Raw genomic sequence first — 18,383 nt, forward strand, 5'->3', positions numbered from 1 at the left:
TTTTTTTTAATTTGAAAGCAAAAAATGTCGGAAATAGCATCAAGTTTTTTAATAAGTTTAGATTTGTTCGAATTGGTCATCTTTGGCACGAATTATGTCCTTCTGCGGTATTTTAGCTGACCTCCTTGGCAAGTAAATACGATCATTTTGTTTGTTTACAAACTACTGGACAACGAATGTTTCTTCATCGGAGAAAACCAAATTCGGCAGTTCACCACTTCAGGCCAAACGAAGGAACTCTTTAGCTCTTTCGAGTCTATTTTCTTTCTGTTGCGGTGTAAGTTCTTGCACGTTTTGGAATTTCAATGGCTTTACCCCGAGCTCATTTTTCAATATTTGCCAAATGGAATATTGCGAAATGTTCAGCTCACGACGCGGGTTTCGATCAAATCGCTTCTTTACTTTTCGAAGCATTCCTGCTGATGTTGTTGTTTTCTTCCGTCCATTTCCTTGACGTCGGGCTACGCTACCAGTTTCACGGTAACGAGTGATGGTACGAGACACAAAAGATTTATTCAAGTTTAAATGCTGGAGTACTCTAACGATAGCCACTTGTGGTTTTCCAGCCAAATATAAAGAAATCACGCTATCACGTTTCCATCACGAATAACTTTTTTTCCGGAAAATTCTCACCAAAATCCTTTTGTACGATTGTTAATAATGTAATGAGCTGTCACTGGAATAATTTTAACAGCTGTGGGATGAGTGGCTTAGAAATGACAGAAGTCTGAAATTGGTTGCGGTTTTTTCATCGCACCCTGTATTTCTTTATCCGATTTTAGGTTTTTTGTGCATCAAATGGCTAATATTAGCCCAAATGCACTGAATTTTGGCACTTCCGAAGGAAATCCGCCTAAAAGCGAGTGCTTCAAATTTTGGCGAAAATCGGTTCAGATATAGCTATAGTTACCATATACATGTTTTATCCGATTTGAGGGTTTAAGTTCCTCACATGCCTAATATGCACTCCATGACAATGGTATTTGTACTGGGCATCAGATACTACTCGAAAATACCTCTGAAAATTTTTATCGCGATCGATTCAGATAATTATACAGCTTCGATATACATCTTCTGCTCCAATAAATATTTCTTTTTTATATAAGTCATATCATGCACTATATATATGATTTACGTCAGATAAATTCCCAATATAAACTTTTATGTTACGTGAGCTCTACTAAATACACATAGTGGTGTAGGGTATCATATAGTCTTCGACCTCGACCGATTTTTGAACTTTCCCTACTAATTTTTTAGATATTTTTTCACCAAATTTTTCCCAAGGACTAGATAGATTAAATATATTTTTTGATTATTTAGGGCAAAATAATGGGTTCTTAAAAATATATTTTTAAAGAGAGTCAAATTGTGGATATTTTAAGGACTATCCAAAACAAAAAAAAATGATTTTTGATTATTCAAGACAACTTCGTTGATTAAAAATTCATGGATTTGGTTTTAGTACTGTATTCAAAATTGATTCATAATAACTCAATTCCATTCTCAATCTATCATTTTCATACCACAAAAATTTTGCTTTTCTTATGTAAATTTAGAACACATAATAACATCACCATCATCATCTAGATTGTACAAGAATACAACTTATTTATTTATATTGTGCCGACAAATGTTACGATAATGTCAGAACAACAGCAAAAAGTAAAAATCCTGGCAATAATCAAAGACATTTCGGCTTACATGTGTAGACAGATACGACGGGGAGACCTTTCTAAATCATATCAAGAAACTCATTTTTCTTTCAATTCTTCTTTTAGCGTCGACAGTACAAAGTGCGATAGCACCATTGGCACAAGGTGTGCAATGGCACTCTTAACATTCATATTCTTCATGCGACGGGCGATACATAATAAATCCATAAAATGTAAACGCTCGACAGGAGAACAGGATTGGCCTCTGCAATCAGAGGAAGAGAGAGACGTGAACAAATGGACTGGTCATTGCATCCAGAAAACCGAATAACGCATGAAACGGCATTCATAGAAATACCGCAACAACAGGATTTGAAAACGACCGGCGAAAAAAAAAAATTGAAATGAATTCAAAATCCCGAATTGACCATAAACGTATGACATGCAAGACAACGATGAAAGCTATGCAACAACAGCAGCAGCAACTACGACGATGAATAAAAATTATATATTTTATTTCAAAACAAATAAAATTTATTACTTTTGTCGCTCGATGCGAAAGCATGCATAAAATACCCAGCCATGCTCAATGTTTGTTGGAAAAGAGCTATGGCCACAATCTCCCTAGGATTCATGCAACATCAATGACAACCAGATCAGACCATATATTTACCTGGGTAGAGGCAAACATACACACACGCACAAACCGGCCGCAAAAAAGAGGAAAATATTGCAATAAAACCTGGATGAATTTGTAAACATTTGAAATTGGTAACAATCCACGATGCCAGTGTTTTCGGTCTGACTGCCTGGCAGGCGTGTAGACACTGAATTGGGAAGCAATGACACTCCAGCCATGGACACTCTAAATTCCAACCAACAAACACATGCCACATGCAGCAGAAGCTCGTGCAGTATCAACAGCAATTTGTTGTTGCTTTTAGTGATTTTTTTTGTTTGTTTGTTTGGCCAACAACAATGTGCCAATGCCCAAAAACCAAATACAGTCAGTGGAAATAAAATAAAAATGTGCAACAGAAGCTTTGAATTATTTGGTGGGTTTTTCTTTTTTTGGTGTTTTGGAAAAATGTAGCAGCAGCAGAAACTTCAACTGAAATTGAGGTTTCTACCGTTTCTTGGGCGATCAAGTAAATGGCAACACGGAAAACTGCTCGAAGAGACATTTGATATATGTTAGTTGGGTGTAGAGTGATAGAGAGTGAGTCAGTTTGTGTATATAACTTTTGAGGTATTTTGTGCTACAATTTGCACAGTAGTTTCAAAGATACAGGGTGAGATGAAAAAAACTGCAACCAAATTCAGACTGCTGTCATTTCAAAACCACTCGTCCGACAGCTGTTAAAATTATTCCAGTGACAGCTCATTATATTTTTGGTTAGAATTTACCAGAAAAAAATTATTCGTGATGGCATTCAAGCGTGATAGTGTGAATTATTTATATTTGGCTGGAAAATCACAAGTGGCTATCGTTAGAGCCCTCCAGCATTTAAATGTGAATAAATCTTTTGTGTCTCGTACCATCGCTCGTTACCGTGACACTGGTAGCGTAGCCTGACGTCAAGAAAGTGGACGAAATAAAATAATCTGGGGGTGTCTTAATGCCTTGAGCACGCAAACATTTTTGCAGCAGACCTTGGCCATTCCAACAGGACGATCGCACTCAGCGCCACCCAAAAATGGTTACAAAATGAGGTTCCTCGCTTCATTTCCAGAGCACAATAACCACTAAAATCTCCGGATTCCAATCCGTTGGACTATTGTGTCTGGAGCATTTTGGAAAGCAAGGTACTAAAAAATACGAAAATATCGATCACCGCAAGTAAGCGCTTCGCCGGGAATGAGTCAAAATACCACAGAGCAACATTCGGGCTGCGTGTGACATGGCCATAATTTGTGCTAAAGATGACCAATTCGAACAGGTCTAAACTTATTCTAAAATTTGATGCTATTTCCGACATTTTTTGCTTCCATTCAACAAATTAAAAAAAAAAAACAAGTAAGCAAAGGCTATAGTCGTGCGGGGTCGACCATGTGATACCCTACAACACTACAATATGTTAGAAGTTTCTTTATATCCAAATCCATTGTGGAAGATTTCGCTTTTGAAATTATGTCATGGAGCACTAACCAGGTATTACCCTTAGCATTTTGACCAGGGACATTTTCCCAATATTTATGCACTCCGTCGTGCTGTTAGTTTTTTTTTTTTTTTGGTTCCGTTTTGCAGCTAAATATAAATCCAATGGTCATCCAAAATGCCGGAATTTTTCCCTGTGCTTACCTATACTCACAGGCGTGTCGATTGGCTTTAATTGTGTGATCAGGATTTTTTTTCTGTTTTTAGTTCATTGGAACCCCCAAATATTTTGGTCGAAATTGTAACCTGTAGAGCAACTGCAAAAACAGGAAATTTTTCAGTTTTAGATCCATTTCAACTCCTAAATATTATGCGATCATTTCCAAAAGATATAGGGTTCTATTCTGACCTTAACTCCGCCTACATTCTAAATTTCGTGAAGATCGGGCCATAATTGCGACCTATAGAGTGATTACAAATTAACATGGACAGACAGACAGACGGACGGGCGGACATACATAGTTAGATCGACTCAGCTCGGCGAGATACAAAGATCCATATATACTTTCCTATGTGGGAAGCCAATATTTCGAGGTGTTACATAATTTTTTGCCCGATCAAACTTATAAACTCCCAACACATAGTGTTTTGGGGTATAAAAATGTAAAAATGATAATGTAAATAATCTCACCCTCTAGTTGACACGATACATTTTCTGCAACCACACATACATTTTCGTCCATGCTTGATGTAAAGGTGGCGTATGATTTACCTAAATTACTTCAATACGTATACGCGTGCATGTCCACGAGTAGTACGGTTAGAGTTAAGCTAATCTACTTCATAGTTCCGTACAGCAGTTCTTAAACGTATGAGTGATTTAATAAATTTCATATCACTCATACTCCGAGTTTTCATACTTGGTCTAGTTCGTTTGATCGAGATTTGTCCAACTAAGTACGGTAGTCGTATAATTGTGGTAACTTTTTGTTAAGTAAGATTTTTCTTTCAGTCAAAAAAAAAAAAAAAAAAAAAAATTAAGAAATCCTGCAAATACACTCATTGTATCTTGTTCGTATCTGATGATTTTGATAATTATTCTTTTGTTGAAATTAATTCCATTAAATAATATGAGTTAATCAAATTATTAATTTGCTTTCACTTAGAATAATTATTGAAAAAGACAATTTAAGAAAACAGTTGCATTCAAAAAAGGTGCTAAATTTCAAGCACACTATGTTTTGGGGGTATTATAAGTTTTATTGGGCCAAAAATTATGTAACACCTCGAAATATTGGTTTCTCACATAGGAAAGTGTATAGCTCACCGAGCTGAGTCGATCTAGCTATGTATGTCCGTCCGTCCGTCTGTCCATGTTAATTTGTAATCAAACTACAGTCGCAATTATGAACCGATCCTCACGAAATTGAGGTGGGGTTATGGTCAGAATAGAACCCTATTGTTTTTGGAGATGATCGCACGATATTTAGAGGTTGAAATGGACCAAAAACAGAAGAATTTCTTGATTTTGCAGTTGCTCTATAGGCCACAATTATGAACCAATCGACATGGAGTTAGAGTTTAGGAGTGGGCAGAAATCTACCAATTTGGGCGGCCATCGGACAATTATTAGCGGGTAAAATAGACCCTAGCTTTTATGTAAGAAAATAGGAAAATTTCCACTGAACCGCGAATATTTTCTACCCAGCCAAATAACAAATACATGAAAAGATCACTTCCGACCATTATAGTGATGATAATAGCCAAGAAAACGGATATATAGGTAAAATATATGTATGTAAAAGAATTGATCTTATTTATTCTGCTTATACATCAAGAACCGCTGGACCGATTTTCACAATTTCCATCAATTCTGAATGGTCCCTTGCCCGAAAACGATAAAATCTAAGAAAATCACGGGGAAATATACCAATAAAAAAGTGAATATCTTTTATCAATTTTTTCAATTTTTGTCATATTTTTTATCGCATGCGATTTTTTCAATTTGACTTACAATTTTGAAATGTAATTTTTCTAAATTTTTACACCCCCCAACACTACGGTTTGAGGGTATTATATGCATATCGCAATTATCGTCCGATCCTCACGAAATTTGGCATGAGGGTATGGTTAGGGTCAGAATTAAAGCCTATTGTTCTTAAGATGTACTTTTAGAGGTGCAAATAGACTAAAAAATGTAATTTTCTAATTTTGTAGTCGCTCTACAGGCCACAATTGAAACTAATCGACACGGAATTTCGCATCGGAAGAGAGTTAAGGACAGGGAAGAAGTCTAGCATTTTTGATGACTGTAAAATGGACCATAACTTTCGTGTGAAATTGTTTTGATTACTTAACAACACTATGTAAATATTGGCCAAATTATCCAGGTAAAAAACTAAGGGTAACCTCCAAAATGGATTTGAATAGAAGAGGGCTTCGAGCATATTGTAGTGTTGTATTGTAGTGCCGCACGACTGTAGCTTTTGCTTACTTGTTTTTATTATTGAGAGAGGATAACATAGTGTTTTGTTGTTGCAAAACTGTCAGGCTTAATCCCATTATTATTGTTTTTATAAGAATGACGATTGTTTATTAGTGGAGAACGATGGTAGAGTTTGCCAGAGGGTAAACATTACCATCGTTGGTATAAAATGTTCAATATATACATTCGTACCCAAATTTTAATGATATTTATTTTGTTCATATGTGATAGGGATAAGATAATTCAAGTTAAGTTGCAGGTTTTGTCAGATTAGCACAACTTGCTTAATTGCCAAACACTGTTCCACAAAGAAGAAGAAAATCATTTGTTGCTCTAATCCGCATAAACCATATTTAGGCATTTTTAGGCGGTTAAAGCCCCACAAACGAAAAACATTTGCAAACACAACAGGAGCAGTTTACCAGGCCAGACAACAGAAAAAAAATAAATGTAATCCACATGAAAGTTACAGGCAGTCACTGCATATACGTTACGTTCTCAAAGAAGGCGCTTAGACAACATATGTAGACAACGATGTTGCCAAGCTTAACAAAAGGAAATAAAACATTTATTCGTTGGGATGTTTGATTACAAGTGAATTGTTTTCTGGCTAGCACAGAAAGTCACAAGCGAAATAGCTATGGATTGACAAATGCTATTGGCAAGTTTCCATTTGTTGTTGTTGTTAGAAATGTTATTTTCTTCGAGCCAAGGGTTAGTCGAACAAAATGTCTGCATAAGAATAAAAAAATATATTTCTATTTTTTTTTTCAAGATTTATGTTTAGCTGCTGTATGGCAAATTAATCCAGGAAGTGAATTTGTGAAAATAAAGAGGAAACAGATGAACAGAATTACAGCGTCATCGTCAACATCATGACATCAGCGACCAAAAACCAATATGGTATCATAGAATCCTAGGCCGGCATTTATATATATATATATTTTTGTTGCTATTCAGCTTCATTGAAAAGCCATTGAATTGATTTTTCGCCGTTTTGAAGAAACCAAGAAGCCAGCCATCGCCAGCGATATGGTTATATGCTTGCCGAGATTGTGGGTTCACAGAGTAAGACATATTTCTTAGGAAATCGGCTAAAGCTTATTGCGCGCTTCTCCGCTGTTTTGTTTTGTTTTATAACATTGCCGAATACAGTTTACCATTGTAAATGATGTTGCCATTGCTGTTTGTTGTCTTTTATGGTTTGTTTATTTCCAATGATCATGACTTTGACTTACCGATGCGACAATTGTCAAGTAGTAACGTTGTATTTTCTCGTAATCCAATGTCTTAGCCACGGTAACCTGTAAAGAAATGAAAAAAAAGCATCAACAATATTAGTAGCTGCAGAAGCGTATTAAAAAATATAAAATGGGTTTATATTCCGACTATGGTATACCTTATATTCAAACTTATTTTGGAGGTGAAAATAATTTTATATTGTTTTAGACGTAGCCCGAATAAGCCATTCCTTGCCCACACTGCTTTATTAACATTTATTGAAAACAAGTTAAAAAGTATCAGTCGGTTTTGACAATAGATGTATGCACTCAGCCTATGTTCGATTATTTAAATATATTTTGACTTCTGTTAAGATTATTCAAAATTGTTAGCCCTCCATTGAGTAGGTTCCGAAAGAATGGGCCAATATTTCCCAGTTCGTATCGGACCAAAATAAATATGATATAAATATTGCGAGGTGCCAGGTTTGGACTATATTGGTTACTTCCTTCACTTTACAGGGTGAGATAAAAAGAAAACTGCAACAAAGTCAAACGCCATAATTTTTTCTTTTTTTTAAGTTTTATTGAATGAAAGCAAAAAAATTTGGGAAATAGCATCAAATGTTAGAATAAGTTTGGATTGTTCGGCCTTCAATCGGCCATCCCCATCACACGCTGCCCGAATGTTGCTCTGCGGTATTTTGGCCCACTCCCGACGATACGCTTGCTTAAGGTGATCGACACTTTGGTATTTCTTAGTGCCAACATTGCTTTCCAAAATACTCCAGACACAATAGTCGAACGGAGTGGTATCCGGAGATTTTGGTGGAAGCGAGGAACCTGATTTTGTAACCATTCTTGGGTGGCGCGTGCTGAGTGCGCAGGTGCTGAGTCCTGTTGGAATGTACAAGGTCTGCGGCCAAAATGTTTGTGTGTTCAAGGCTTTAATATACCGTCCAGAATATTTTCGCGATAATATTCAGCATTTATTCTGATGCCACGGTCGATTAATACGAGCAGAGAGCGACCACCGGCTGTTATGGCGGCCCACACCATCACCATGGCCGGCGCTTGAGTTCTGGTGGCCCACAGAAGGTGTACATTTTAAGCTGATCTCTTTGGTAAGTAAACACGATTATTGTTTGTTTACAAACTGCTGGACAACGAATGTTTTCACATCGGAGAAAACCGAATTCTGCAGTTCACCACTTTCCGCCAAGTGAAGCAACTCTATAGCTCTTTTGAATCTATTTTCTTTCTGTTGCGGTATAAGTTCTTGCACTTTTTGGAATTTTAATGGCTTTACCCCGAGCTCATTTTTCAATATTTGCCGAAGGGAAAATTGCGATATGTTCAGCTCACGAGCCATTTTTCGGCCACTGCGACGCGGATTTCGATCAAGTCGCTTCTTTAATTTTCATACCATTTCTGCTGACGTTGCTGTTTTTTTTCCGTCCACTTCCTTGACGTCGGGCTACGCTACCAGTATCACGGTAACGAGCGATGGTAAGAGACACAAAAGATTTATTCACATTTAATTGCTGTAGTGCTCTAACGATAGCCACTTGTGGTTTTCCAGCCAAATATAAACAAATCACACTATTACGCTTGAATTTTATCACGAGTAACTTTTTCCTGGAAAATTCTTACCAAAAAGCTTTTGTACGCTTGTAAACAATATAATGAGCTGTCATTGGAATAATTTTAACAGCTATTGAACTGGTGGCTTAGAAATGACAGCAGTCTGAATTTGGTTGCAGAGTTTTCATTTCACCCTGTATATCCAATTTTATTCCATTTTCATCTCAGGTTTTTGTTGAGAGAAATATTTAGATATAGCATGTTATGACAGATAAAAGTAGTGAAAATTGTGACCCTTTGTGGGTGAGGTATTAGAAAGGGTTCGCAGATATACGTAATTTTTACGACAGATCTTGTGTTAGTAGAAATAATAGGATGTGTGAAATTTGAAGAGAGTTGGGTGCTTATGTCGCTTCCTTTGAGCGTATTGTTTTTCAAATCTTGAACCCCATGTGGGGGAGGTACCAGAAGAATCGGTCCGATTTCTACCATCTTTGTAACATATCTTGTGTTGACTGAAATATTGAGAGAATGGAATCCGATGTTAATTTCGCTTTTTATGAGGATATTCAAAATTTTGACCCTTTGTGGGGGAGGTACCAGAAGAAGTGGACCGATATATTCCATCTTCCCACAAGACCTTGGGCAAATAAAAATATTATGGTGTGTGGTGTGGAAGACAAGTGGGGTAGGTACTTGATGGAGTGGACCGATATTGTCCATTTTCTCACATGATCACTGAGCACTAATACAAATATTAGGATTCGCAAAGTTGGAGAAAAGTCGGATTATCCTTTCTCTTTCTGTGCAAAAAAGTGTTTTTGTTTGAAAATTTCAACCTTTTGCGGGTGAGCTGCCAGAAGGAGTGGACCGATATAGCCCATCTTCGAACTCGATCTTCATTTAATATCAATACCAATGTTGGACCAAATCGGATACCCTTCGAGAATTATCGTGCACACCACTCAGTTAGACAGACAGACAGACGGACATCGCAAGATCGTCGCCAAATGTCCTTTGATCCAAAGTGACTTAGAATCTAAAACCGTTACATCGGTGATACACGTCTTGGCCGTATCGAATGGTATATACCTTTTCTAGCCAAATAGCTAAGGGAATAAAAATATCACCGGATCCTCAATTTCTCTTACCCAACAAAGTTTGTGATTATGGCTGAACTCCCCGATATATATCAAAACCTCTATGCAATATTATGTATATTGAAATAATTGAAATAACCTACTTCCTCGCCATGTTTTTAAATCCAAAAGGCCATACTTGAACAATCAACAAACATTATCTAAAGCAAATAATCATGATTATATTGCTACGGACATTTCTACTCCTGCTGACTGTTTTACCAACAATAACAACCGTCAACACGCATCTCACTATCACTACTGCCATTGGAAGAAGGCTTCAATCATTAATCATTTAAAAGAATTTATTGTCAAAAGCGTCAAAACACAAACCTCACCATGTGATTGATGTATTAGCTTATCAGAAATAATAGAAAAATCTCTTCTTCCCAGGTACCCACAATCGAAGTGCACACACACAGGCCAAGAAATTGGAAAAAAGAAAGAAAAAACGCAAAGAAGAAGAAGAAGAAGCTCAATACCTAAACACTGGGTATATTGTGGCAAACATAGACAGCACCACCACTTTACATCCACCAGCTGACACAATATCGCCGCCTCTGTCAACTGGCATCAGTGGAAGAAGCATCGAAGAATAATGTTTTTGCTGAGAACGAAAAGCGAAAACCGCCAACGCAATGCTCAACGAAGTTGACAGAAGAGTTGGAAGGAGGAGTAACCGGGAATCCTTGTTATTTTGTTTTTATTTTAATGGCACAGAGACCATAGAGATTCTTAAGAATGTGATATTGGTTTTGTTGGTCTTTTTCCTTCTTCTTATTGTTGTGTGTTTTATAAATTATAGCGAAATTTATTGCTATTGGAGGGTCGAGATTGAGGAAAATTGTCATGACCACAAATATGCAACCTTTCACTCTCATTGCATGAGATTCTGGAAAATCTATGTATAAAAAAAGAAGAGCAGAGTGCAGAGTGACTTTTTTAACTAAAAGTTTACTAAAAATGCTAAAAAGAACTAAAAATTCAGTCAATTGTATTGGGCAAATGGATAATGCTAGAACTCTTTGCAATGATGATTAGTTGGAGGTTATTTGATAATTTCAACTTAAGTGTACTCATTATTCTAAACAGGACTACATTTGGTATCATTTTCTATTATGTAAACCTATAGAACCAAAATCTCGACACTTGTTACAATAATTCATAATTTTATCAAATAAACCTATATATTTTTAAGAAAAATATATCCACGAACTTCCTATCGAAGTCTGTAAATATTTATATACAGGATGAGATAAAAAAGCTGCAACAAAGTCAAACGCCATAATTTTTACATTTTTTGTTTTAAATTTTATTAATTAAAACAAAAATAATTAATTAATTTAATTTAAAATTTAATTAATTAATTTAAAAAAAATATATAAAAAAATGTCGGAAATATGATCAAATTTTAGAATAAATTTAGATTTGTTCGAATTGGCCACCTTTGGCACGAATTATAGTCTTCAAACTGCCAATGAAACCGTCACACGCTGCCCGAATGTTTCTTTGTATTTTGTCCCATTTCCAGCGAAGCGCTTGTTGGGGTGATCGACACTTTGGTATTTTTTAGTGCCAACCTTGCTTTCCAAAATACTCCAGACACAATAATCCAACGGATTGGTATCCAGAGATTTTGGTGGCCATTGTGCACTGGATATGAAGCGAGGAACCTCATTTTGTAATCATTCTTAGGTGGCAAGTGCTGAGTGCGATGAGTCCTGGTGATGAGTCCTGTTGAAATGTCCATGGTCTGCGGCCAAAATGTTTGCGTGCCCATGTTTGCGATAATATTCGACATTTATTCTGATGCCACGGTCAACCCACACCATCACCATGGCCGGCGCTTGAGTTCTGTCAACCAAAATGCCTTTGTAAGCCTGTAAACAATAAATTGAGCTGTCATATGAACAATTTTAACAGCTGTGGGATAAGTGGCTTAGAAATGACAGCAATCTGAAGTTGGTTGCAGTTTTTTAATCTCACCCTGTATTTCCAATAAGTGTCATGACCATGAAATAGCTGAAAACTACCTCTAGCTCAAAATTTTCTACCCTGCAATATTTTCGAAGCAACCAATAAAATCAAAAAAAAAAAAACCTTAAAAACTTCAAATGTAGAATTAAGCTTCTTAAAAGACCTTTAATCCGATTTATAACAAACTCTCTTTTAATTAGGTATGACGCTTCGCAATATCTTGGTATGTACTATAAAAAACGTCAATATATTTTGTTACTGTATTTACGCACGTAAATAACAACTAACAATCATTTGATTTTTCCCGCAAACGATAACAATGTGTTAAAAAGTAAAATTGATTTCTTATCCGCCACGAACATCTTTCTAAACGGCAGATGTTAATACCTTGCAACCACTACTGAGGCTCCCGCACTTTTTCAAACGTAACTCGGAAAAGTCTAGCGATCAATCAATGTAATTGAAATTGATTGATTTCGTTTAGTGGATATATAACAAGAAGATCGAACAATAGTAACAACAACAAAAAGTTAAAAGAAGAGCATCGTAGTAGACCTGAAAGGAACTTTGCTGTTGATTGACGACAATTGCAATAACGAATTTATGGCTATAACGTTGGGTGATCTATTTTTATGGCAAATTGATTTTGATTAATTTCCATCTTGGAAATATTCATAAGGGTATCTTTGGGTTTTTTAGATAGTTTTCCATGACAATGTTGTTGCAGTTGTTGTTGGTTATGTTGGTAACATACCACGATAGTTGCTTGATAGTATCATGTTATGTTGCATGCAATGGTTGTTGCTGAGGCTGCTGCTTCAAAGGTAATAGGTTTCAAGTTCCATTTTTACAACAGGTTTTGCGCCAGCAATACACAACGTAGCCAGCCAGCCAGCTCGTCATTCAGTCAGTCATTGTTAAGTGGCGTCCCTTTGCGAAGACACCAACAAAGCCATCAAGTTATCATCAATATGGTTAATGTAAGCTAACCAATCATCAGGAAAAAATTGTTAGACTTTTTTCTTCCAATTTTTTAGTTTGAAATGTGCAGAATCTTAGTTACTGTGTTTTGTGGTTTGGCTGAGGTATTCAGAGGAGACATTGTTACATTGCCGAGGGTACAATGACATGACAGTGGAGCAATGGTATGCAATGGCAATGGTAAATAAAGTGGCGAAAATATTGTTAAAATGATCCTTGAAAACTTTTGAAAAACTGTTTCAATTTCCTATGCAAATTGGATAAAAGACAAAATAACGATGACTTTTTAAAGAACTAATACCGTATATCGTAGATTTTTTAAAGAACAAATATCGGGGATTGTTTTTTAAGGAACTAATATCGTGGATTTTTTTTAAAGAACTAATATCGTGTAATATCGTAGATTTTTTAAAAGACTAATATCGTATATCGTAGATTTTTTAATGAACTAATATCGTATATCGTAGATTTTTTAAAGAACTCGTGGATTTTTCAAAGAACTAATATCGTGGATTTTTTTAAAGAACTAATATCGTATATCGTAGATTTTTTAAAGAACTCGTGGATTTTTCAAAGAACTAATATCGTGGATTTTTTTTAAAGAACTAATATCGTGGATTTTTTTAAAGAACTAATATCGTGGATTTTTTTTAAAGAACTAATATCGTGTAATATCGTATATCGTAGATTTTTTAAAAAACTAATATCGTATATCGTAGATTTTTTAAAGAACTAATATCGTGTAATATCGTATATCGTAGATTTTTTAAAGAACTAATATCGTGGATTTTTTAAAGAACTAATATTGTGGATTTTTTAAAGAACTAATATCGTGGATTTTTTTTAAAGAACTAATATCGTATATCGTAGATTTTTTAAAAAACTAATATCGTATATCGTAGATTTTTTAAAGAACTAATATCGTGTAATATCGTATATCGTAGATTTTTTAAAGAACTAATATCGTAAAGAACTAATATCGTGTAATATCGTATATCGTAGATTTTTTAAAAAACTAATATCGTATATCGTAGATTTTTTAAAGAACTAATATCGTGTAATATCGTATTTCGTAGATTTTTAAAGAACTCGTGGATTTTTCAAAGAACTAATATCGTGGATTTTTTTTTAAGAATTAATATCGTGGATTTTTTGGTTTTGAACCGTGATCCTCGAAATTAAGTGACTAAAATTGTTGATTTTTAGGATCATAACAGTTAAAAAAAATATATAATAATGGATTTTATTAGGTACTACATTTTGAAGTAATCTAATCGGGAAGATTTAGTCTCAATATCTCGGATTTTTAAAGGTAATGGGGAATTTGTAAGAACATTTCTTCAAAGATCGTTAGCAGATTTTTAAGGGTCGTTAGTGGATTTTTAAAAATATTTTTCAAGGATCTATAAAAAATTTTCCCAAGGATCATTCTATCAAAACTGTATTATTAGAGTTATTAACGTAGCTTTATTAAAACTATTTGCAAGTGTCATTTAAATATTTTTTCAAGAATGATCAAAGCTATAAACGTTGAGTTTTAAAGCTATGTTTTTTAAGGATAGTCAGATCTATAAACATGCATTTTTCAAACTAAATATTTGAGGATAATCAAAACTATAAACGCGGCTTTTTTCAAACATACAGAGTGAGATAAAAAACTGCAACCAACTTCAGACTGCTGTCATTCCGGTGACAGCTCATTATATTGTATAAAAGCGTACTAAAGCATTTTTGTGAGAATTTTCCCGAAAAAAGTTATTCGTGATGGAATTCAAGCGCGATAGTGTGATTTCTTTATATTAGGCTGGAAAACCACAAGTGGCTATCGTTAGATCACTCCAGCATTTAAATGTGAATAAATCTTTTGTGTCTCGTACCATGGCTTGTTACCGTGATACTGGTAGCGTAGCTCGACGTCAAGGAAGTGGACGGAAGAAAATAGCAACATCAGCAGAAATGGTTCGAAAAGTAAAGAATCGACTTGATCGAAACCCGCGTCATAGCGGCCGAAAAATGGCTCGTGAGCTGAATATATCGCAATTTTCCATTTGGCAAACATTGAAAAATGAGTCCTTCCGCTCGTACTATTGCGAAAATATTCTGGAGGATGTATTAAAGCCTTGGGCACGCAAACCGCAGACCTTGGACATTCCAACAGGACTCAGAACCGTGCGATGGTGCACGCGCCACCCAAGAGTGGTTCCTCGCTTCATTTCCAGCGCACAATGGCCACCACAATCTCCGGATACCAGCGTGTGGCGGTTTCATTGGCCGTTTGAAGGTCATAATTCGTGCCAAAGGTGACCAATTCCAACAAATCTAAACTTATTCCAAAATTTGATGCTATTTCCGAAATTTTTTGCTTTCATTCAATAAAATTAAAAAAAGTAAAAGTAAGCGTTTGACTTTCCTGCAGTTCTTTTATCTCCCTGTATAATTTAAGGACAAACGTGGATTTTCTAGACAAACATTTTCAAGGATAATCAGAGGTACAAACGTGGATCTGCTAAACAAACATTTTCAAGCTACAAACGTTGATTTTCTAAACAAAAATTTTCAAGGATTATCACAGCTATAAACGTGGATTTTTTAAACAAAAATTTTCAAGGATAATTACAGATATAAAAGTGGATTTTTTAAACAAAAATTGTTAAGGATAATCACAGCTATAAACGTGGATTTTTTAAATAAAAATTTTCAAGGACAATCACAACTATAAAAGTGGATTTTTAAACAAAAATTTTCAAGGATAATCAAACTATAAAAGTGGATTATTTAAACAAAAATTTTCAAGGATAATCACAGCTATAAAAGTGGATTTTTTAAATAAAAATTTTCAAGGATAATCACAGCTATAAAAGTGGATGTTTGAACAAATTTTTTTAAGGATAATCACGGCTACAAACGTGTAATTTTTAAACAAAAATTTTCAAGGGTAATCACAGCCATAAACGTGGATTTTTTAAACAAAAATTTTCAAGGATAATCACAGCTATAAACGAGGATTTTTTAAATAAAAATTTTCAAGGATAATCGTAACTATAAAAGTGGATTTTTTAAACAAAATTTTTCAAGGATAATCACAACTATAAAAGTGTATTTTAAACAAAAATTTTCAAGGATAATCACAACTATAAAAGTGGATTTTTTAAACAAAAATTTTCAAGGATAATCACAACTATAAAAGTGGATTTTTTAAACAAAAATTTTCAAGGATAATCACAGCTATTAAAGTGGATTTTTAAACAAAAATTTTCAAGGATAATCACAACTATAAAAGTGGATGTTTGAACAAAAATTTTTAAGGATAATCAGAGCTACAAACGTGGATTTTTTAAATAAAATTTTTTAAAGGAAAATCAGAGCTACCAAATGGATTTTTAAACAATTTTTTAAGGATAATCACGGCTATAAATGTGGATTTTTTTAAACAAAATTTTTCAAGGATAATCAGAGCTATAGAAGTGGATATTCCAAAACATATTTCTTCAAAGATAATCAGAGCTATAAACATGAATTTTTAAACAACAATTTTCAAGGATAATCACAGCTATAAACGTAAATTTTTTAAACAACAATTTTCAAGGATAATCACAGCTATAAACGTTCATTTTTTAAACAAACATCTTCAAGGATAATCAGAGCTACAAAAATTTTCAAGGATAATCACAGCTATAAGAGTGGATTTTTTAAACAAAAATTTTCAAGGATAATCACAGCTATAATTTACTAGATTTTTAAATTTATTTTTAAGGATATGAGTGTTTTAAACATATTTTATCATGCTTTATCGAGAATTTTAAAAAAATATTTGTCAAAAATAATCAAGTATTTTTAATAATATTTTTCAAGGATAATCCGCGACTTATTTTTTTCTTAAGGATAATCATCTATTAATAAAATAATGTAACGGTGAATTTTTAGGAATATTTTTTTCAAGGAGAATCAGATATATTTTTTTGCAGAATAGTTTGTAGTGTTCTATAAAAATATTTGTTCAAGGAAAATTGTGTTTTTATTTTAAATATTTTTTAAATGTATTTGTGTATATTAAAAAAATAATATATAAGAAAAATGGCTCGGACTCTTAAAGTTTCTTTTTAAAAAACTAAATCGCGTTTCGTTCGATTTCCATTTAAAAAAATATTTTCAGTTTCTGATTTTTGCCCTCTTTTTCATACAAAAAAGTATCCTCAGTGCATTATGTCCGATAAAAATATCCTTGAAATTTCTATGGAAATCTATTACAACACATCTTTTGAGGCAATCAATTTTCATCTACATCTTTTGTCGTTTCTTTAACTTAATTTTTCCTTGTAATTTCCATTTTAATATCTCTGTTACACTCACCTGGCCTTGATGGGGAAATGATATGGCAAATGTGCCATAACCATCAGCAATTGTCATCTTTTCATCTTCTGTGGTATTTGTGGAGCCCTCGACAATAAAGTACTCAACCAGGCCATTAACACCGGCATCCTTATCCAGGGCTTGAATGTTGCGAAAAATCGTTGTCCCCACTGGAGTGCTCTGCAAAAAAAAAAAACGTAAAAGAAAATATACACACGCACATTAATAAACAAAGAAAAACACAACCGATAATAGAGAGGAAGATATAACGACATGAAGGGAATAACATTAAATCAAGTGTATAAATACCAATTGGTAGATGGGTTGGTTGGTTGGTTGGTTGGCTCGGCGGCTGGTCGGGCCGTCTATTTTGTACTCAACATATAAAATGCAAAAAGTAAATTACTAAGTCAACATAATGGCCTGGCAAATGAACAGGAGCAGGAGCATGAGCAACATCAGAAGCAGTGGCAAAAAAAAAAGAAAGAAACGGTGGACTATGGTCGGTTTGTAGGTAACAGCTCAAATTGTGGTTTGAAATGAAATGAAGCAAACATAAGCTGTCCTTTTGTATTCAATCGTAGGTTTCGCGGTTTTTTTTTGTGCTGTAGGCCCTATGCTGGGAGTATTTTTCATTTTGGTCTCCGGCCACCACATATGCTTCTGTAAATGGTATGAAATCATCAAGTATGTGTGTTTTTTGCTGGTATCTCCACTGATTATATTTTTCTTTTCCCATCATCCTCGTCGTCATCATTTCGTGTGTAATAGAGTGCAAAAATATAAAAATAAATAACCAACCAACAATCACTACAAAAGCAGCAACAACAATAATAATAAAAACAATATGAACACAAATACGTAAATAATAAAAATAACAACAACAAAAACAAA

General features: G+C 34.5%; 1 protein-coding gene across 1 annotated transcript in view; it reads right to left on the reverse strand.

Annotated features, from left to right (window-relative positions):
• The window catches only part of LOC101899769 (cadherin-99C), a 325,203-nt gene that overhangs the window by 47,521 nt on the left and 259,299 nt on the right, over nucleotides 1–18,383 (reverse strand). Inside the window, exons 7-8 of the mRNA XM_005190920.4 lie at nucleotides 17,490–17,669; nucleotides 7,477–7,542 (exon numbers count right to left, since the gene is read on the reverse strand). Coding sequence (XP_005190977.1) covers nucleotides 7,477–7,542; nucleotides 17,490–17,669 — 246 coding nt within the window. The remainder of the gene's footprint in view (nucleotides 1–7,476; nucleotides 7,543–17,489; nucleotides 17,670–18,383) is intronic.

The sequence above is a fragment of the Musca domestica genome, unplaced genomic scaffold (assembly GCF_030504385.1).
Source record: "Musca domestica strain aabys unplaced genomic scaffold, Musca_domestica.polishedcontigs.V.1.1 1, whole genome shotgun sequence".
In the NCBI taxonomy this organism is placed as follows: domain Eukaryota; kingdom Metazoa; phylum Arthropoda; class Insecta; order Diptera; family Muscidae; genus Musca; species Musca domestica.